This window comes from Grammomys surdaster, unplaced genomic scaffold, assembly GCF_004785775.1.
Source record: "Grammomys surdaster isolate TR1022 unplaced genomic scaffold, NIH_TR_1.0 126048, whole genome shotgun sequence".
NCBI classification, from domain to species: Eukaryota; Metazoa; Chordata; class Mammalia; order Rodentia; family Muridae; genus Grammomys; species Grammomys surdaster.
The window spans coordinates 1,482,759-1,505,693 of record NW_021620860.1 but is presented as its reverse complement, the minus strand read 5'-3'; the positions used below and the strand labels follow the sequence as shown (position 1 = coordinate 1,505,693).

The 22,935-nt window shown below is 37.7% G+C and overlaps 1 protein-coding gene across 4 annotated transcripts in view; it reads left to right on the top strand.

Annotated features, from left to right (window-relative positions):
- Positions 1-22,935, top strand: part of Cdk12 (cyclin dependent kinase 12) — a 77,246-nt gene that overhangs the window by 17,294 nt on the left and 37,017 nt on the right. For all 4 annotated transcript variants that reach the window (XM_028755177.1, XM_028755176.1, XM_028755174.1 and 1 more), the window contains exons 4-9: positions 412-551; positions 2,035-2,205; positions 6,632-6,821; positions 13,340-13,396; positions 14,374-14,475; positions 20,434-20,511. In XM_028755177.1, the coding sequence (XP_028611010.1) occupies positions 412-551; positions 2,035-2,205; positions 6,632-6,821; positions 13,340-13,396; positions 14,374-14,475; positions 20,434-20,511 (738 nt within the window). The remainder of the gene's footprint in view (positions 1-411; positions 552-2,034; positions 2,206-6,631; positions 6,822-13,339; positions 13,397-14,373; positions 14,476-20,433; positions 20,512-22,935) is intronic.

Genomic DNA, 22,935 nt, shown 5'->3' with positions numbered 1-22,935 from the left:
TATCCCTGGCTGGCCTAGAACTCACAAGAGATTGCAGTCTCTTCAGTTTTAGCATTTGGGAGACAGAACCAGGTTGATCTCTTGAGTTTAAGGCCATCCTGGTCTACAGTGTTAGTTCCAGAACAACCAGAGAGCTAGCTACACAGTGAGACCCTGGCTCAAAACAAACAAACAAAAATATGGTAGACACTACCATGGCTAGCTTTAACCATATTTTTTTTTGAAAAGCAATCAATGTATTTAGTGAACACTTACACACCCCATCACTACCTTGTACCTTTTAAAGCAAGAATTCCATTATAACCATTGATAGATACTATTTCATTATTTCATTTCTACCATCTCAATAATAATTTTGTAAGAAGCCAGTTTAATGGCAAAAAATAACAGTTTTTCTGACTTTCCTTTTAGAATTTGTTGTCCTCGTTATGGAGAAAGAAGACAAACAGAAAGTGATTGGGGGAAGCGCTGTGTGGACAAGTTTGACATTATTGGGATTATTGGAGAAGGAACCTATGGCCAAGTATATAAAGCCAAGGACAAAGACACAGGTATTTCCCTAGAATTCTTGGTGCCAAAAGTATAATAATTTAACAATTATTAATATTTTAATAGATTTACTAAAATAAGTTTTAGGCTCTAATTTGCTCTCTTACTATTATTAAGTAGATGTTCCAAAAGAATAGTTTGGCCTAATCTCTTAGTCTGTTTGCTCCAGGACCTCCCTGTACCTACTCTCTTACATAAAATAGGATACTATTTGGATATAACCTGTGCCCATCCTCTTGTGTAGTTTATGTCATCTCTAGAATATTTATAGTACCAACAATAGCAAATTCTGAATAAACATTGTTATTATTCAAAGATTATTGACAAAACGATGTATGAAAATACATAGTTCAGACAGTTTTTAAGTCTACAACTATGTGATTTCATGAATGACCACAGAGCTCCTTTCGGACAAGGGATATACATACATACACACACACACGCACACACGCACACACACACATATATATATATACACATATATATACACACACATATGTGTGTGTGTGTGTGTGTGTGTGTATTTATTTCAGACGTAGACTGGTTGTATACACTTGAGAGGTCCTGGGTTTGATTTTCAGCAATATAAGCCCAAAGTTGAATCTTCTACTTTTTGTTGACTATTTTGAATATTTATTGTTTTGACTTGGTGGTGGACTTTATTATTTGTTTTGTTTTGTGTTTTGGTGGTGGGATTTGAACCTACAACTTGCACTGCACTCTATCAAAAAGGCTATAATTATAATATCAGCCTTCTTTGTTGTCTGTTTAAACTTTATATTACTTACTGAATTTTTTTTTTTGTTCTGATTTTTTTTTTTGGCAAGGAGGATATTGTATTTTATTTATTTAGTGAGTACAAATGTATGTCTGTTTTTGTCTTCGGGCATATTTGTGTCAAGTACACATTGGGATGTCAGAGGACAACTTACAGGGAGTGTGTTCTCTCGTTCTACCTTGTGAGAAGCAGAACAGTTGAAGATATCTTAATCTATTTATCAAGACCCCGCCCGTCCTAGAAATGAGAAAGCCAAGGAGGAAAAGAATAATATTGTTTATCTATTTATTCATTTATTTACTATTGTATTTGTTTCTTTGGTTTGATTTTCAAGTCAGAATTTATTTGTCTAACAATTCTGGTTGTTATAAACCTCACTTTGTAGATTAGGCTGTCTCTACCTCCTGAGTACAGGGATTAAAGGTGTGCAATATCACCCTGACCCAAGAATGAGATTCTATATCAGCATTGACTCTATATGAAAACTTAATAACATAGGAATAGTACTGGTTGTGTAGCCCTATGGTAGAAGCCATGCTTAGTATAGGTTCTAAATTCAATCTCAGCTCCTTAAAAAAAAAAAAAAGAAGGGAATTAGAGGTTTTATGTAAAAAGTCTGTGAAGGTGAGGACATGTAGTGCTGCTTCATAACTATGATTAAGAAATGTAAGTTGATCACAGTGACAGTTTGCATCTATTTTTTGCAGGAGAACTAGTAGCTCTGAAAAAGGTTCGGCTAGACAATGAGAAAGAGGGTTTCCCAATCACAGCTATCAGGGAGATCAAGATTCTTCGTCAGTTGGTTCATCAAAGTGTTGTAAACATGAAGGAAATTGTCACAGACAAACAGGATGCACTGGATTTCAAGAAGGACAAAGGTAATAGCAGAAATTTCTGTTATTTTAATTTCATTTGTATGTGATTTTACCTGAATGTGTATGTGTACACACATATATGCCTTGAAGAGCAGTAAGTTCTCTTAACTGTGGAACCATTTCTCCATCTCTCTCTTTTTGTGTGTGTGTGGGTTTTTTTGTTTTTGTTTTTTGTTTCTCAGTGGTGGGGGTGGACCCATTTTCTGCATAACACTTGACTGTTCTGTAACTCACTCTGGAGACCAGGTTGGCCTCAAACTCAGATATCTACCTGCTTCTTCCTAAATGCTGGGATTAAATGTGTGCACCACTGCAGCCAACATATATTTATTTTTGAGACAGAATCTCCTTGTAGCCCAGGCTCCCTGAAATTCTCTTTGTAGACCAGGCTAGCCTCAAACTTGAACTCAGACCTGCCTCTGACTCCAGAGTCAGTGATTAAAGGCTTGTGCTACCATTTAAACCTTATTGTTTGTTTGTTAAAAAGATTTATTTGTTTTTGTGTGTATAAATGGACATTGGATGGTCAGGAACTAGAGTTTACCAGTGGTTGTAAGTGGCCATGTGGGTTCTGGGAATTGAATAATGATCTGTTGCAAGAGCTACAAGTGCTCTTATTTATTGAACCATGCAGCTTCTGTTTTTATATTTATTCATTTACTTTTATACACAAGGTCTCTCTAGTACTGGCTGTTCTGGAACTTGCTATGTAGATGAGGCTGAATCTCCTGGAGAAGGAGCTGAAGGTGGCTGTAAGCCACTTTTTGTGGTTGCTGGGAACCTAACTCAGGTCCTCTACAAGAGCATTATATGCTCTTAAATGCTTAGCTGTGTCTCCAACTCCCATATTATTTTTTGAGACAGAGTCTCATATAGCTCACGCTGGCTTCCAATTTCTTTTCCTTACCTTTCCTTTCCTTTCTTTTTTTTCTTTTCTTTTTTTTTTTTTTTTTTTTAATAGGTTTTTCAAGACAGGGTTTCTCTGTGTAGCCCTGGCTGTCCTGGAACTCACTCTGTAGACCAGGCTGGCCTCGAACTCAGAAATCCACCTGCCTCTGCCTCCCAAGTGCTGAGATTAAAGGAATGCACCACCACTGCCAAGCTCTCTTTTCTTTTTTTAAAGGTTTATTTATGCATATGAGTACACTGTAGCTGTCTTCAGAAACACTAGAAGAGGGCTTCGGATCCTATTACAGAGAGTCATGAGCCAGCATGTGGTTGCTGGGACTTGAACTAGGGACCTCTGAAATAGCAGTCAGTGCTCTTTACTGCTGAGCCATCTCTTCAGTCCTCCAATTTCTTAAGAACCTCTTTACTTAATGTATGCCTCCCAAATGTGTGATTATAGCTATATTCTACTCCATTTTACTTTTCATTTCTTAGCTTGTTTACCTGTGAGGACTTTTTAGGTTACTATCTCGTGTAGCAGGTCAGTGTGGATACAGATGACATTGAACTCGTCCCCTCGCACCTTCCAAGTGCTGGGATTAAAGTGATGGCAGCACCACGTGTAGTTCTGCCTGTGTGAATTTTTTGATAGGTTGACCTAAGTCTTAGGTTTTTGTTTTTTAAATGTATTTATGCACATCACATGCATGCAGTGGCCACAGAGATCAGAAATGGGCATCAGATCTCCTGGAATTGAAGCTGTAAGTGGTTATGAGCCACCATGTGAGTGATGGGAGTGTCAGATTCCCTGGAATCTAGAGTTGTAGATAGATGCAAGCTGCCATGTGGGTGGTGGAAATTGAACTTACAATCTTTGGTAGAGCAGCCAGTGCTCTCAAACCACTGAGCCATTTCTCCATCCCTTGTCTTGTGTTTTGAATACTGAGATTACAGATGTGAGCCAGCATCCCTGATTTATACATCAATTTAAAAATTGTTTTGCAGGTATAGGAGAGTGAAACTGGTCTTATAAAAGATGTGAGATCAGTTCCCAGAAGTTTTATCAGGCAATTTACAATCACTAGTAACTTCAGCCCCAGGAAGATCTGACACCCTTTTCTGCCTTCCAACCATTATGTGGATATATACAATTTAAAAGCAGCAACAACAGCAAAAACAGCACTTACCAACTGAGCCATCTTTCTAGCTATAAGAAAAATCACAGTTGTGGGTAAACCGGACAGGTGACAGTAAATGGTAATGTTTAGATCTGAACTCTTGGTCCTCTGGTTAACCAACTCTTCATTTCATATCTGTTTTTCTTAAGTTAGCAGGTCTTAGATTAGTTCCATCTACTCCTTTAATGCAATCTTTCTCTGATGGAACTGTGGAACATTGGGGAAGCTGTGACAATGCTTGTGTTCTCATCCTGTCCCTCATCATTTCTCTTTCCTCAAAATGAGAAGGAAAAAAGAAATGTAATGAGCCTGAGGAGTTGTCTAGGTGGGTAAAGTGCTTACCATGCAATCCTGAGGACCCAAGCACCAAGGAAAACCTGAGAATATCAGTGCATTCCTCTAGCCCTACACTCTGTCAGCCAGAGAACGGTGGATGTCTGGAACTCACTGCCCAGCCAAAATAGTAAGCTCTACGTTTAGCGAGACTTTCTCAAAAAATAAGGTAGAGAATGATAGAAGAGGAAGATAACCTGGATAGGTCTTTAGCCTTCACACTATTTGTACCTATGAGCCAGAGTGTCTTGTGCACATATGTTTGTATGCAGTTGCACATGTACTTCCTCCCTCTCTGTCTCTCTTTCTCTTTCTTTTTCCCTTTCTCTCTTTCCCCTTTTCTCTTTCCCTTTCTCTCCTGTCCCCCCCCCCTTCTCTCTCAAAAAAAAAAAATGCATACTATTTGGGAAATATGAGAAAGTTCTTGAAGGCTACTCTCTATAGAAAGAATCCCTGCCTTGTCAGGGCTATAGCTAAGTTCTAGAGCACTTGCCTAGTACACTTGAGACCCTGAGTTCAATTTTTTTTTTTTAATGCTACTAGTTAACAGAATTATAAACCTGGGGTTGTTTGTTTGTTTGTTTTTTGTTTTTGAGAACAGGATTTCCTATACCCAGACTGTTTAACTCTGTGTAGCTAAGGATGGCCTTTAATCTTTCTACTACACTTGTTTATGTGGTGCTAGGGATTGGGCTAGGCGTGGTGCTGTGTGCCTTTAATCTGAGTGTTTGTGAGACATATGCTGTTTCAGGGCCAGCCTGCTCTGCCTATTACGTTCCAGGCCAGCCATGGCTACATTGTGAGACCCTGTTTTAAAACAAAAACATACAAATCCAGGGTTTTATGCATGCTGGGCAAGCATACTCTCAAGTGAACTATATCCTCGGCTTGTAGGTTTAATATTTCATGTTATGGTATCGGTATGATAAATTCCAAATTGCTTACAACTATTTTTAGTGTGCTTCTTTAATTTGTATTTATGAATTTAGAAGCTTTGATTAAATGATTTGTAGTTCTGAATTATTTTTGCAAATTATTATCAGCAACAACATCATCATATGCTTACATAAGCAGTGTTTACATTGCTTACATGTAGAGGTCAGAGGACAGTTTTCAGGAGTTGGTTCTCTTCTTTGACAATGGGCTTTGGGGATGAAACTCAAGTTGTGAGGCTCACAAGACAAGTACTCTGAAAAACACTGACCTATCCTGACAACATTTTTCAATTATTTTTACTTGAAATGTTTTCCATTTATTTTATTTCTGTTTATGTGTGAATCTGAGTTTATACCACATGTATGTGGGTGCCCATTTGAGACCAGAAGGTGCCAGATCTTCAGGGGCTATGATTATAGGCACTTGTGAGTTGTGCTCAGGAGTCAATAGTAGCCCATACTTGTTAGGCCAACCTGGTCTGCATAGTCAGTCCCAGACCTGTCTCAAAAAAGGGAGTAGGGAGGGTAGAGCTAGAGAGTTGGCTCAAAGGACCAAAACTTACATGTCATTATACAACATCTGTAACTCCAGTTCCAGTGGGTTCAGTACCATCTTTTGGCCTCTTCAGGCACCAGGTAAGGATATTTTGCACAGATAATAAATGCAGGCAAAGCTCTTACATATAGGATAAAAAGAAGAAAAAAGACTCATAATTTATAACAAATGGGCATGGTTATCTTATACAAGATAAAACTAGAAAAACTAGAATCGGTATCTGATTGGATTTGAGTTTGGCCCAGGGTCTGTAATTGCTAACAGACTTTGATCATGACGTATAGTAATATAAATTAATGGTAGCAGTTTTCTCACTCAGAATGTAAATTGTTCATATAACAGTAGTATAAAAATCTAGATTTATTTCCATTAGTATTATGTATCATTAGAAAGGGAAATTATTTTTATTATTCTAATTTAGATTCTTTTTCTATAAAATTAAGGGGTTGTTCCAGAGAGACTATGGTTAACTTAAAATTATATTCAAATTTGAGGATTGTTATGTCAACATTTAAAAATTTCTTTTTCATGTTATATAGGTGCCTTTTACCTTGTATTTGAATATATGGACCATGACTTAATGGGACTGCTTGAATCAGGTTTGGTGCACTTTTCTGAGGACCATATCAAGTCATTCATGAAACAGCTAATGGAAGGACTGGATTACTGTCACAAAAAGAATTTCCTCCATCGGGATATAAAATGTTCTAACATTTTGCTGAATAACAGGTAACATAGTAACCAAGTAAGGCTAATCACTTTTTCCCTTTCTTTTTGATTTGTCTAGATAATTAGGATTATAAGCAGTACAACTTTTTTCCTTGCATGGATGCTCAATGTGTTCTTTTTTTTTTTTTTTAACTTTTTTACCTCCCTCTTCTATCATTTTTCCAAATTTAATGTTAGAATTAACAAAATAGGATTGCAAATAAATATTTTCTAATTGCTAGCATTCTAGGGGCTTGATCTACTCGAGAATATACCATATAGTCAATAAATAGAGTTGTTACCAGAGCAAACTTAAATATACATTGGGTTCTTAATATTCTTCAGTGGAAAGAAACAGGCCTGCCTCTTTAGCTGCACTTAAGGCTGTCAGTTTTTTTCCTTTCAGAGGAAGATCTTACCTCAACCTGGGCATGCTCCCTCATCACACACGCGGGTTCTCTCTTTCTCTCTCTCTCTCTCTCTCTCTCTCTCTCTCTTTCTCTCTCTCTCTCTCTTACACTCACGCACGCACTCACACATGATGGTTGTATTCGGAGGTGGAATAAATAGCCAGGTGGGATTACCTAAAATTGTCTAAAAATACTTTTTTTTTTATAAATTAGACACTGTCACTGTCTTTTAGACTCACCAGAAGAGGGCATCAGATCCCTTTACAGATGGCTGTGAGCCACCATGTGATTCCTGGGAATTGAACTCAGGACATCTGGAAGAGCAGTCAGTGCTCTTAACCGCTGAGCCGTCTCTCCAGCCCCTGGCTTTTAACACTAAAAGTTTGGCTGTGTACACTGTGCAGCTGAGTTTAGTAGTAGAGCTAACCCATTTATTAATGATCAGTTCAGTAAGTATGTTTTGTTGTTTTACACAAGGTTTCATTCAATCTGTAGCTCAGGTGTGTTTAAACTATAATGTTCTGTCTCTCAAGGGCTGGGGTTAAAGCCACACACCACCACACTGGACCCATGTTTGTTTGTTAAATTTAGAATTACTTAGAACATTCAGTTTTGAGGAATTAATAGAAATTTATCAGAAAAACTAACAATGAAGATTGAAAATCTCTGCAGAAAAGTTTGCTTATACAAAAGCATATACACATGAAAAAGAACGTGCCCATAGTCTCAGGACTTAAGAAACTAAGGGAGGAGGATTCAGGGTTTGAGAGTAGGGCTAGGATGTATCTCAGTGTATCTCAATTGGTAGACTGTTCTTGCCAGTGTGCCTCAAGACCTGGATTTGATTCCTAGCACTATGTACCAGTTAATAGCCAGTCTGAAACTTTAAGACTTACCTCAAAAAGAAAAAAACAAACAAACAAACAAAGAATGTTAGGAAACTATAAGCATAGCTTTATTGCTAAAGCAAAAAGTAAAGCACATTAAGGTGAAATATGAAGCTCTTAGGAACCAATTTAAGATCTTGTATATCCTACGAAGGAGCTTACTTTTATCTGTAGTTCAATTGGGATGGTATTCAAGGTGTCTGTGTAAAGTACTGTTTAAAATTATGTGGCTTTATTGTGAGGCAAACATGATGTAAAGAGACTAAATCTTAAACTGGAACTGTGGGTAAATTCTTACCATCACAGCTACTAGGAAAGTTAAAGTAGAGGGTGTCAGGAGTATGGCAGCTTGGGCAATTTAGTAAGATACTTTGAAGAAGTTGGGTTTGGTTTGGGGGGGCGGTGTCTTGTTTTTATTGTTTTGGTTTTTTTGTTACTATGTCTACAACTCATAATCTCTTATTAAAAGGGAAGGTTCGTTATTTCTCTTAAGTCTATATCATTTATAGTTAGTTCACCTGTAGTCTTAGCTACTTGGAAGGTTGGGGCAGGAGAAGCATGCATTCAAGTTTCCCCAGTAACTATGAAGACTATCTACTTGGCATAGTGGTACATGCCTTTGATCAGGGGCAGGTAGTTCTCTGAACTTAAGACCAGCCTGGTCTCTAGTGAGTTTGAGGCCAGCCAGGAATATATAGTAAGACCTTGTTTTAAAAACAACGACAACAACAACAAAAATCATATTTATTTATTTAGTCCTGGAACTTAATGTTTAGACTAGCCTGGCCTTGAACTCTCGGGGATCCACTTTCCTCTACCTCCAAAGGCCTGGGATTAAAGGTGGGTTCCACTGTATTTGGCTGAGTTTTTACATTTTATTAAGTGCTACAGGAGGCAAGGGCTCTTCAGTAGAAGTGTTCACTAGTTCTTTAACCATTGCCTGGTTTGCCCTAAGGATTCTGTGAGTGGCTCTACACATGGACGCATTCCCGTTGTTTAGCACATTCACTAGGTGGTTTTAGGGCATAGCCGAGTTGATCATGGTGGCATACTTGGTATAGGGACTGTTTTATAGTATAAAAACACTAAAGCGTTCATTTTTTGGTTTTTTGAACAAATGTCTCACTCTGTATCATAGGGTGTTCTCTAACTCAGAGTAATCCTGCTTCACCCCCTCAAGTAAGTCCTGAGGTGTAAAATGTGTACCCAACTTGAGCTTATATTGTCTTGGAGAGACCTGGCTTTCTCTTTTAGAGGGGCACTAATACTATATGGTGAAAGACTGAAGACAGGGAATCCTGCTAAAAGTATCAAAGAGGCTAGATTGGTGTATCAGTAGTTAAACTCATGTAGATGGCCAAGGTTTGGTTCTTAGTGTGCACAAAAGAACTAACAACCAGCTATAATTCCTGTTCCAAACAATTCAGTATTCTTTTTAGCCTCTAAGGGTTCTTGCATGTACGTTGTGTGTGTTAATTCATGCACACACACATATTCATATAAAAATACTATATATACTTACAATAAGATGGTCTCTGGGCTGGAGAGATGACTCAGTGCTTAAATGCACTGACTGCTCTTCTAGAAGTCCTGAGTTCAATTCCCAGCAACCACATGGGGGCTCACAATCTGTAATGGGATCTGATGCCCTCTTCTGGTGTATTTGAGACAGTGATGGTGTACTCACATACAAAAAATCTTTAAAACAAAACAAAAAAAATTGTGTGTATTGTATTTGGCACTGAGTTCGAAAACAATATATCTTTAAGTCAGATATGGTGGTTCTCTTGAATTTGAGGCCAACCCAGTCTACATAATGAGACCCTGAATATTAAAATGAGTAGAATCCAAGAGAAATGGCTAAAGAGAAATAAGGAAAATACTGACTACAATATAGTCATGTTTACAAAGGGACTAGTCCTAGATGTCAGATTACAAATTATAACACTTAAGAAAAAAGTCTGCCAAGTAAAGATGAGTGACGATATGAGTGTGAGAGGTAAGGGGAAATGCAGCACAGTCAAAGGGTAGAGGTATATTGGATGGACAGATGGATTCCGAAGCCATAAAACCATTGAGTACTTGTAGATTATGTTGGAAGACATTTTGTTTCTATTGGGATATAATGAATAAAACAATAGTGGGTTTTTTTTCTTTTGTGTATGCCAAATTTTTGCAATATTTCCACATAGGAGTTTTAAGCTACCCTGAAATAGAAGAAACCTTTATAAAAGTTTATAAATATAAAGAACCTTTACCTTTAAGGTTCTAAGTTTAATTCTAGCACCACAAAAAATAAGTAAGGGACAGTGAGATGGATCTTGTCAAGTATGGTGAGAATTCAGTCCCTAGAACTCATAGGATGGAAGGAGTATACTGACTGCTGCAAGTATTTTTCTAGCTGCACAAACATACACCATACACACACACACACACACATTCAACATCCCTTGCACATATAGAAGTAAAGAATAATAACCAAACAAGTAAAGAAATACTTTACTAGTCTCTAATATGATTCATGCAGCAAGTATATTAGTAAATTTTTCTTTTTTTCTTTTCTTTTCTTTTTTTTTTTTTTGGTTTTTCGAGGCAGGGTTTCTCTGTGTAGCCCTGGCTGTCCAGGAACTCACTCGGTAGACCAGGCTGGCCTCGAACTCAGAAATCCACCTGCCTCTGCCTCCCAAGTGCTGGGACTAAAGGCGTGCGCCACCACCGCCCGGCAGCAAATTTTTCATAGCTATGTTTTTTTGCTATTTTAATTTAGATTTCCTTTGTGTGGAATTTGTTTGTAAGTTAAACTTTAAAATGTAATGAGCCAGATAAAGAGGCTCATGCTTTTAATGCCTACATTTGGAAAGCAAAAACTGAAGGATTATTATGAATTCAAGGCAAGACTGGGTTATAGAGTGAGATCTTATTTCACACTGAAAAAAAGAAGTGGTATTTTGGGCAAGTGGATGAAGGTGTATAGACTTCTTAGTAGGAATGATAGTAGTTGATCTAATGTAAAATTTTGTTGCTATTACTTTTCTTAATTTTGTTCTTTTTTTTTAAGATGTATATAATTATTTTATGTATGTGAGTATACAGTCACTTTCTTCAGACTCACCAGAAGAGGGCATCAGACCCCATTACAGATGGTTGTGAGCCACCATGTAGTCGCTGGGAATTGAACTTAGGACCTCTGTAAGAGCAGTCAGTGCTTGTAACTACTGAGCCATCTCTCCAGCCCCTCTTTTCTTGTTTTATATTCTGTCCTTTTGCTCATAGGTTTGGGAAACATTTCCAAGATAGCCTCTTTTCTTTACTCTCTGAATTTTGTCTTACCTGAGCTATCAGGCACCTCAGATACAGTAGCCCCTACATTCTCCAAATGTAGCAAGGCTATAAATATTAAAATAGGGTACAGAAATTTAGATAGATTAACATAATTCTGAGTAGTTCATAATTTTTAAGTAATTCTCCCAATATTGTGTTTCATTTTCTTAAAATACTCCTTGACATCTCTGTATACTGAGGGATGGGAATGTAGTTCAGTAGTTGAGCACTTAACATCCACAAGTACCTGAGTTTGATACCTAGTACTAAAAGAGATGGAAGGAGGATGAAGAGAGAAGGAGATGGGAGAGAGGGGAAGGTAGAAGGTGAATTAGACAGTCACTGCTGAGCAGAGTCAAAGGGGATTCTGACTCCTTTATAGGAGTGTCTCAAGCTGCATGGTCATGCAGAGGCCAAAGATTATGAGTTTGAAAGGAGCCTGGCGGAGCCGGGCAGTGGTGGTGCACGCCTTTAGTCCCAGCACTTGGGAGACAAAGGCAGGTGGATTTCTGAGTTCGAGGCCAGCCTGGACTAGAGAATGAGTTCCAGGACAGCCAGGGCTACACAGAGAAACCCTGTCTCGAAAAACCAAAAAAGGAAAAAAAAAAAAAAAAAAAAAAAAAAGGAGCCTAACCTCCATAACAACATGGAGTCTCAAAATGATGATGACGATGGTGGAATAAATAAATAAATAAATAAATAAATAAATAAATAAGTCAAATTGTGAAATTACAGTTCTCAGACCAGCTTCATTGGAGTCATGGAGGAGTGTGTTAGAAATGTACATTCAGAGCCAGGTGTAACGGCTCATGCCTGTCATGACAGCAACTGGAAGGGTGGTGCTGGAGGGTTACTGTGATTTTGAGACCAGCCCAAATTCAGGTTCTGTGCCTTCCTGGATTTCAAAGGAGACCCTATCTCAAGAGAAAAGAAAAGAAAATGAAATAACCGACTCAGAATGGGTAGAGTACTTGCCTAGTATGTATGGGACCTTGGGTTCAGTCCCCAGGACTGTGAGGAAAAGAGTACAGATTCATGAACTGAGCCCTGTTACTGAATTTATCATTTATCAGAATGAAAGTTCGGCAAAGGCAAGGTTTTTTTTGTTTGTTTGTTTGTTTGTTTTTGTTTTGTTTTGCTCTGTATAGTGTTAGGGATCAAGCTTAGGGTCTTAGGCTTTCGTATTCTCTGCCACTTAGCTACATCCCCAGTCTTTGGTGATTTGAGACAGGATCTCACCCTGAAGCTTAGGCTGGCCATGAACCTGAACCTCTTGCCTCTGTTTCCCTAGTGCTAGGATTAAAAATATGTGCTATTATGTCTGGCCTTAAGTATCTCTTTGTCTTTAACATTAGGTATTACTTTAACACATGTACTATGCACAGATGACTACCACAAAATAAAGACTTAAAGACTAAGTGTAGTGGTGTACATCTTTAATCTTAGCACATGACAAGGCAAAGACAGGTGGAACTCTGTTGAGTTCAAGGTCAGCATGGCCTACAGAGTGAGGCTGAGGCCAGGGTATGTGGTAAATTCTGTCTCATAATAAAAAAATAATAAATAAAGTAAATGTTTAGAACTGGCATTGAAGATACATACCTATAGACCTAGTTCTTCACAGGGTTGAAATAAGATAGATGATTGTTTTAAGAGTTGGGGACTCTGGGTAATATATGTAGACTACATGGTAAAAAGAAAATTAGAAATCAAATCCAGAAATGCAATAATAGAAAAATATTGTGAGGCATTGCAAACTTTGGCAAATTTAAATTGGGGAGGGTAACCATTAGTAGAAATATGATCAGGCATCAAAAGTTAATTTTGTAATTCCTTTAGCTCTTTAATTGGCACTTAAGTTTCCAAGTGTAGTTCAATGGCTGCTGCATTTACTTATGAAAATAATTTGTTTGTTTTACAGCGGGCAAATCAAACTGGCAGATTTTGGACTTGCTCGGCTCTATAACTCTGAAGAGAGGTGAGGCATTGTCAAGGTTTACTTGTGACATATGATTTAAGGCCTATTTTGGCATAGTAAAAACACTATCCCCAAAAAATTAGTTAAATAAAACTGATGGTGGGAATTAGAGAAGAGTCTTGATACTCTCAAATTCTACAAGTTAAAGTGACTGTTAGAATTCCCTAGTGCTTTGAATGTGTTACCACATAGATCTTTTTTTGTTTGTTTTTGTGACGGGTTTTTCTTGGTTGCACTCGCTATCCTAGAACTCGCTGTATAAGCCAGGCTGGCCTTGATCTCACAGCAGTGCACTTCACCTGCCTTTGCCCAAAGAGGGCTGGGATTAAGGGCATGAGCCACCGTCCCCTTCATTCGTTTGTTGTTATTGCTCTTTGTATGTTTAGAGACTGCTTTTTAATTTTTTTTTTTTCTTTTGAGACAGGGTTTCTCTGTGTATCTCTGGCTGTCCTGGAACTCACTCTGTAGACCAGGCTAGCCTTGAACTCAGAAATCCACCTGCCTCTGCCTCCCAAGTGCTGGGATTAAAGGTGTGCGCCACCACCACTGCCTGGCCTAGCTTTTTAATTTTTTGTGTGCATGTTCATCATACCCATTTGACTGCCTAAGTATCAAATCCACCTGAAGCTGGAGTTGTGTGCATTGTGTGTATTTGTGTACATTTATGTCTAGTGCCTTCCACATGATATGGGGGTGCTGGCACTAAACAAATGTGCCATCATGTCTGAATTCTACAATCAGCCCTCTGCTGACATAGTTAACCCAAATTGGACTAGAAGTGAGTTTTTCATCTTTCACTCATGTCCATCTTACTTTTTGGCTTGTTAATTTGTTATTGGAATTGTTTTAACAACCTCATCTTTAGTTGGTAGCTATTTTTTTGTTAGTGTTTAGGGACATATTTTTTATCAAAAATATGAAAAATATGCAAAAAACATCACTCACTCAAATTTGTATTCTGATGGTTTACATTTCAGTCGCCCGTACACAAACAAAGTCATTACTCTGTGGTATCGACCTCCAGAGCTGCTGCTTGGAGAAGAAAGATACACACCAGCCATTGATGTTTGGAGCTGTGGGTAAGACTGTCTTAACCTTTTTGTTTTGTCTATAACTCATAATATGTACAGTTTCCTCTTTATATTAGCTATTTGTCTTTTTTAAGTGTATGCACACTTACACACACACACATAAATATAAATAAGAATGAATCCAATTTAAAAAACAAACAAACCAGGAAACAGCGTAGTAGCTGGCTTCAGTTTACCCAGGCTGGTAATGTTCCTGTCTCAGGCCACAAAATTAACTAGATTGCAGGCACATGTCACTAGGCTCTGCTTATCTCAAATCTTTTAATTAACATCCCCTTTCCATCTCTAGATTTTCATTTGTTTCCTTATAATCTGCTTAGAGAAAATTAGATCATTTATTCTATAGATGTCTCAGTCTGAGTTTGTATTATTGTTGCCACTGTCACAAAAACAAAAATAAGATTTGCCTGTGTCTTGTGTGAAGTCTTGGGTCTCATCCTCAGTGTTGCAGAAAAGCTAACTAGTTCATTTTATTTACCAGTTTTCAACGTAGTGAGGTGACTTTCTGCTATTTTCTGAAAATGACTACTGAGAAGATTTTGTTTATTGGATTTTTGTTTATTAGAAACTGATAGACTTGCATATTTGATATGTTTTTACAGGGAGAGAGAAGGAGAGCACAGAGGCATATGCTAAATCTGTGGAAGTGCCCCTACACACTAGCAGAGGGTGTCAGATCCCCAGAGCTAGAAGTAACAGGTGGTTGTGAGGTGGCATGACCTGGGTGCTGGGAACCAAACTCTGGTCTTCTTCAAGAACAGCAAGTGGTGAAAACCTTCTAGCCATCTTTCCAGTCTTTATCACAGTAGTTCTTGTTCAAATTTCCTAATCTTTGTCTAGTCTAAACTTGATCAAGTTAGTTCTTGAGTTTTCTTGATACATTGTTAATAATCTTGAATAGTTTTCCTTATTCTAGTCTTCTGTCTGCAATCAGCCATTTCTCTTCAGGAGCTTTCTTTCCTTTTTTTTTTGTTTTTTGTTTTTTGTTTTTTGTTTTTTTTTTTTAATCTGTTTCCTTCTACCTCCTTTTTTTCTTCCTTCTTTCCTTTCGATTTTTCTACTCAGGATCTCTCTAGCCCTGTCTTTCTTGGTTTACTATTTAGACCAGGCTGGCTTCATATTGTGGCAATCTTTCTGCCTCTTACCAAATGCTGGGGTTGTAAGTAAGCACTGATGTGTCTACTCTAAAAAATTTTTCTTTAAGACAAGGTCACATTTAGCCCAGGCTATCATCAAACTCAATATAGAGCCCAAGATGACCTTCGACTCCTAAGTCCTTTGCATCGAAGTTGTGGGATTACAGACATGTATACTATTCCTGGCTTGAAAATGAAATTTGAAATCTGCATTTTGCATGTTAGGGATTGAAGTGTTTATTTTTATTAATTCTTTCAAGACAGGGTCTCATCATGTAGCCCTGGCTGTCCTAGAAGTTGATACATAGACTAGGCTAACCTTAAACTCATAGGGATTCACCTGGTTCATCCACCCTGGCCCCTCAGGTTCTGGGTTTGAAAGTATGTACTACTTTTGTGTGGGGGGGTGGGGGGAGGGAGGCAGGCCCCGAGGCCTAAATAGTTTAAATGGACTCTCTCTGTTATTTGTTTGCATATGGTGTGGCAAATTGGCCTTTGACCTTTGTTGGTTGTGATTCCCAAATATATACCTTCTAAAAGAGCATGTTATCTCTCCCATTCTTTTTTTTTTTTTTTTAACTTTTTTTTTTTTAAGATCTAATTTATACATACCCAAATGCTCTATCTGCATGTACACCTACATGCTGGCAGAGGGTGTCAAAACTCATTATAAATGGTTGTGAGCTACCTTGTAGTTACTGGGACTTGAACTCAGTACCTTGGGAAGAACAGTCAGTGCTCTTAACCACTGAGCCATCTCTCCAGTCCATCTTTCCCATTCTTATCTATTTTTCTATTGTAAGTTTTTAAAGAAGAGTCCTATGGTTTTTATTTTTAAAATTCAACAAGAGGTAGCTTACTGAAATCAAATGATGCTTTAGTAAAGTTTTAATGACTCAAGATGGATATATTTGTATTCAAAGAACTAGCCCAAATTAGAGCTAAACTGGAAAGTTAACAACTCACTAAAATGCATGAGGAAGATCTAGAGGCAGGAAAATCAGGAGTTCAGGGTCAGCGATTAAGAGTACTGACTGCTATTCCAGAGGTCCTGAGTTCAATTCTCAGCAACCACATGGTGGCTCACAACCATCTGTAATGAGATCCCATACCCTCCTCTAGTGTGTCAACTTGAGCTACGTTAGAGAACCTCTCTTTTTTTTTTTCTTTTTTTTTTTTTTTTGGTTTGGTTTTTCGAGACAGGGTTTCTCTGTGTAGCCCTGGCTGTCCTGGAACTCACTCTGTAGACCAGGTTAGCCTCGAACTCTTGAACTCAGAAATCCGCCTGCCTCTGCCTCCCAAGTGCTGGGATTAAAGGCGTGCGCCACCACCGCCCGGCGAGAACCTCTCTTAAAAGAACAACAAAAGGAAAAGCAAGATGCATGGGAGAATGTATAAGTGTATTGGTATTTTTTCTTCCCAGTCTGTGCAACCTGCTATCTTACCATGATGAATAAAATGTTGGCCACATAATAAAAAAGTCTTTCACAGCAAAGGGTTCTAGCACTTAGGCATACAAATCAGGGCAGAAAGTAGAAGAACTCGTCTAACAAATTATATTTGTTAATATAAGTGGTGCTGGTTCAGGCTTTTAGTTCCAGTACTTGGGAGTCATAGGCTGGCTCTGTGAGGCTAGCCTAGTTTACAGAGCAAGTTCCAGGACATCTAGGGCCACAGAGAAAAACCATTTCTCGAAAAACACAAAAAAAAATTCAAGGTCTTCTTGGGCTTCTTAACAAGTTTGGGAACACTGTCTCCAAACATTTTAAACTAACCTTGCTATTTCTTTGGGATTTTCTTTTTAACTGCTCTTCTATTTCTATTAGTTGGAATAAAACTATATTTAAATGTTGATTTTGACAGTTAATATTGGAAACAAAATTTATTTCTACTTTTTCTATCTTAAATCAGGATAGACATTAGAAAAGCTAATAAAATAAATTAAAGGTGAGATTTTAATGGTAGTAGAGTGATGCATAATGCCACATACCTTTAATTCTAACACTTGGGAGGCAGAGGCAGGTCCGTCTCTCTGATCAAAGCCAAACTAGTCTACATAGCAAGTTCTAAGCAAGTCAGGTATACACAGTGAGTCCCTTTCTTAAAAAAGAGAAGAGGAGGAGGAAGGAGAAGAGAGAGGACTGGAGTCAATAACGTAGCTCAGAGATTAATAGCTTTTGTTGCTCTTGCCAAGAAATCCAGGTTTGGTTCCCAACATCCACATGAAAGCTGACAACAATCCATAACTCCAGTCCTAGGGGATTTAATATCTCTGATCTCCGTGGGCATGTGCATATACATGTACATAACACAGACAGACAGACAGACACACACAATCACGTATAATTTAAAATAAATATTTTAGGGGCTGGAGAGATGGCTCAGTTCTCAGCACATAGATCAGGCAATACATGTAATTCTAGCCAAGGGGTAAAATACTTCTAGACTCCCAAGAAACAAATATACAAATAATAAAAAAAAATCAACCATTTTAAATCATTATGATCAAAATGTATTGTATAAATTCCTCAAAGAATTAGTAAATTGAAATTGCAACATTTTGTAGGTGGAAGCTGGAGAATTAGGACTTAGATCCAGCCCAGACTACATGAAACTGTGTGTTCACAGAACACAACAAAAAGCACATTGAAGTAATTAGTACCACTCTAGAATCACTTTTTAAAAAAACAAAAAACAAAAAAACTTTTTTGAAGACAACATCACTTTATGTATCTCCTGACTGTTCTGGAAGGCATTATGTAGACTAGGCTGGCCTCCAGCTTACAGAGATCCATATAACCATAATATAGTTATAAATTAAATAAATTTACATAGCTGAACAGCATAGTGCATACCTATAAATCTGTGTTCAATCATAGAGGAAGGATGATTCCAATCTCAACGTCAACCAGATAGGTATATCAGAAAGGAAGTTTAACATTAGTATAGGATAATTTTATACTATATAGTGCTTTAGTCTATATTTCTATTCCAGTTTTATGCTAATGATGTCCTAGAAATAATACCTTTGTTTATTTGAGGTGTGTACATTACAGTAATCTGTTTTTTGTTTTTGTTATTTGCTGTTGCACATCTTAGTTTCTAACTTGCTTGTTCTCAAGTAGCATAGTTATAGGTGTAGGTGGCTTCCTTTATCAAAGTCTTCTTTACTCCGGAACACTGCTGTAGCCTTTTTTGTATTTCACAGCATTTATTATTTTGAAGACTGTAGACCAGGTTCAGGTTATATATTTTTAACTAGAATACACCATAAGCAGTGTCATGTTCCTTATTGGATGTTTTATGTACATTTTACATAGACTTCATTCACCCTTTAGAATTGATAGCAACTATAGTCACTTGGGTAATGTGTTGTCCTTTTTTTCTCACCAAAAAAGTTAATAGTTTTCCTCCTACAATTAGTAACTATTTTGTGCATAGATGCCTTGAGACTGTAAATAGTTTATTACAAAGCTGTTTCTAGCAGCAGCAGCTGCTGCTGCTGTTGTTTTGGTTTTTTGAGACAGAGTCCCTGTAACATAGCCCTAGCTGTCCTGAAACTCACATGGTTGGAAACCATGTTGACCTTGCTTAGGATCAAAGGCATACAACACCATACCTGGCATCTTTCTCTTTTCTTTCCTTTTCTTTTTTCTTTTCTTTCTTTCTTTTTTTTTTAAAGATTGATTTATTTTATATGTGTGAATATTTTGTCTACTTGTATGTATGTTTTTACAGAGTGTGCCTGGTGCCTATGGAGCTCAGAAGGTATGGGATTCTCTAGGACTGGAATTGCAGGTTGATGTGAGCCACTATGTGGGTGCTAGGAATTGAATCCAAGTCTTTTTGATGATGTTCTAGAGTATTTTTTTTAATTCACTTACAGTTTATTACATAAAATGATGTATATGCAAGTTTGAATGCAAGAATGTGTGACTCTGTTTTGTTATTCACTGCTTGCCCAACTTCCAGGGATCCTCCTGTCTTGCTGTAGAATCACAAGCATTATAGGCACACATGACCACACTCAGCTTTTTTTTTTTTTTTTTTTTCTGGTTTGGTTTTTCAAGACAGGGTTTCTCTGTGTAGCCCTGGCTGTCCTGGAACTCACTCTGTAGACCAGGCTGGCCTTGAACTCAGAAATCTGCCTGCCTCTGCCTCCCAAGTGCTGGGATTAAAGGTGTGCGCCACCACTGCCCGGCTGACCACACTCAGCTTTATGTGACTTTCACAGATTCAAACATAGGGTAAATCAATACTTGATTTACCCACTGAACATCTCCTAGCCTCAAATATCCATCTCAAAATAACTAAGGTATTTATTTACATAGAATTTATTTAAAAGTCTTGATGAAACTAATTTTAGCTGTTATTACGTTGTTTTCTTTGTAAATATATTGTCAGAGGGGTTATAATAGTATAGTACAGAGTATAGTACATCTACAGAGCAGATTAACGATGACAGATTCTCTTTGTAGAAAGACTGCTAAGCATCTGTAAGCTTGTGTGTATTTTCTTACATTACCTTGGTTGACAGAGATGAAAAACTCCTATTAATTCCCTTTGCTTATGAAGGACTGTTGTCTACAGGCAGTAGAGTTTGATCTGCTGGCAAATTTAAAAGCTTTATAAGTGTTTTCACTGTAAAAACTTGTTTTTATCTTTTAGGGAACCCAGAGACTGAAGTTCTGGGCTAGTTTACTACAGAGTATATTATTGCATGTAGCCCAGGATAGTTAAAAATTTACTGAAACACACTTAAGATAGACTCGAGGAATTCTTTCTAACCTATGAATTTTACTCTTTTTAGGTGCATCCTTGGTGAACTTTTCACAAAGAAACCTATTTTTCAAGCCAATTTGGAACTGGCTCAGCTAGAACTGATCAGGTACAGTTACACATATGCTCTTTTTTTTTTTTTTTTTTTTTTGGTTTTTTTTTTTTTTTTTTTTGGTTTTTCGAGACAGGGTTTCTCTGTGTAGCCCGGGCTGTCCTGGAACTCACTCTGTAGACCAGGCTGGCCTCGAACTCAGAAATCCTCCTGCCTCTGCCTCCCAAGTGCTGGGATTAAAGGCGTTCGCCACCACCGCCCGGCTACACATATGCTCTTAAATGCCTGTATTTTCTTAAACTTTTTTTACTCATAACCTGTTTTCACGTGAGAAGGTGAAATAAATAAATAATAAATGTACAAATTCAAACATTTACTAACAATAAATACAAATTTAAGGTTATCTTTGACATATACTTAATAATTTTATAATTTATTGAATATGAAATTAAATTTATGTATTAATAAAATAGATTTTTATTTATTTTTACACAAGAATTGGATTTATCTTAATTTATGTGTGGGCATACACATGGATGTCAGCTTTACAACCTTAGAGTCTTTCCATCCCTAACTCCATGGTAGGAGAGAACTAACATCCACTATTTATCCGATGACTTCTACACATACTTATGAGCAACATACAGAGAAATAAACAAATAAGTGGGGGAAAAAAATACCAACAGTTTTGTTTTTTTTTTTTAAAAAAAGAGGCAGGACTGGAGAGATGGCTCAGCAGTTAAGAGCCTTGACTGTTCTTGAAAGGACCCAGGTTCAGTTCCTGGTATTCACATGTTTGTGGCTCCAGTTCCAGGACACCTGAAACCCTCACACAGACATACATACAGGCAAAACACCAATGCATCTAAAATAATTAGAACAAAAGAAATCAGGCATGGTGGCACATACCTGGTTTACATAGTGAGTTCTAGATAAGTTAGGCCTACTAGTGAGACCTGATCTCAGCATAAACAATGCAAATAAAAGAAATAGTTGTAAACGTACTTACTTTTAAAAAGAAGTTCAAGTGCCTAACTCAACTAGTTTCTAAAATCAAATAATCTACCCTAATACAATCTAAAAATAGACTAATTTGATACTTACATCCTGACAAATAATGGTAGGAAGCTATTTAAAGCCTTGCATGCTTGCTTGTTTGCTTACTTGCTTACTTGCTTGTGACAGGGTCTCTATGTAGTCCTGGTTATCCTAGTGCTATCCTAGAGCTTAATAAGTAGACCAGACTGGTATGGAACTAACAGGGATCCTTCTGAGTGCTGTGATTAAAGATATGCACCACCATGCCTAGCTGAAGCCTTTTTGTTTGTCCTTTCTCCCTTCCCTTCCCTTCCCCTTCCCCTTCCCCTTCCCCTTCCCCTTCCCCTTTCCCTTTCCATTTCCATTTCCATTTCCATTTCCATTTCCATTTCCATTTTTTTCAAGACAGGGTTTCTCTGTCTATCCCTGGCTGTTTTGGAACTAACTTAGTAGACCACAGTAGCCTCCAACTGAAGAGATCAGCCTGCCTTTGCCTCCCAAGTATTGGGATTAAAGGCATGGAAAACTACCACTCAGCTAGCGTTTGTTTTTTTTTGTTTTTGTTTTTTTTTTAATTAAGCCAGTATTGTTTCTGAAAGAGCAAAAAGTTATATATACGCACAGATCTCAGCATGATGGTGTCAGTATTTCAGGTAGTGTTTATCAGCATTTTGTGAGATTATACCACACTCACGGTGCTAGGGAGCTGCGTGTTCTGAATCAAGATTTCAGTGAAGTTACACAGTGTAACACTGGAGAATACTGCCGGAAACAACTCAGACTTATTACATATTGGATTTTTAGTTAACCTTTTGGTTGTTGTATATATTACTGTTGCCAAATTTGTCATGGCCCTGTTATATAACCCTTAGTTATGACTTATCAATGTGTATGAGTGCTCTGTCTGCATGTACACCTGTATGTCAGAAGAGGGCATTAGATCTCATGATAGATGGTCACACCTCACTAGGTGGTTGTTGCTGGGAATTGAACTGAGGATTTCTGAAATAGCAGCCAGTGCTGTTAATTTCTGAGGTAGCTCACTAGCCTGACCTATACTTTTTTGTGTGTGTGTGGTTTTCCATTGACTACCACATGTGCACATACACTCACACACTAATTAAAGTAGAAAAAATGATTGAAAAAATATTTTTCTGACCAGCCTTCTTGAAAAACAGATCTAAGGAGCCTCATTTCCTCACATACTGCCTGATGGGTTTTGGTGGTGTCAAGGTTTGTGGAGACAAACTACTCTGGGCCAGTGAGCTGGCCTCTTGGGTACAGGTGCCTTACCATTAAGTCTGACAACATAACATACATTCCATCTTAAGGACTCGTGTGGTAAAAAGAAAGAACTGACTCTTGCAAATTATTTTTTGATCTCTACTAGTGTGGCGTAGCATATGCCTTGTTAACTATACAGGATAGGAATAGAATTTTTGG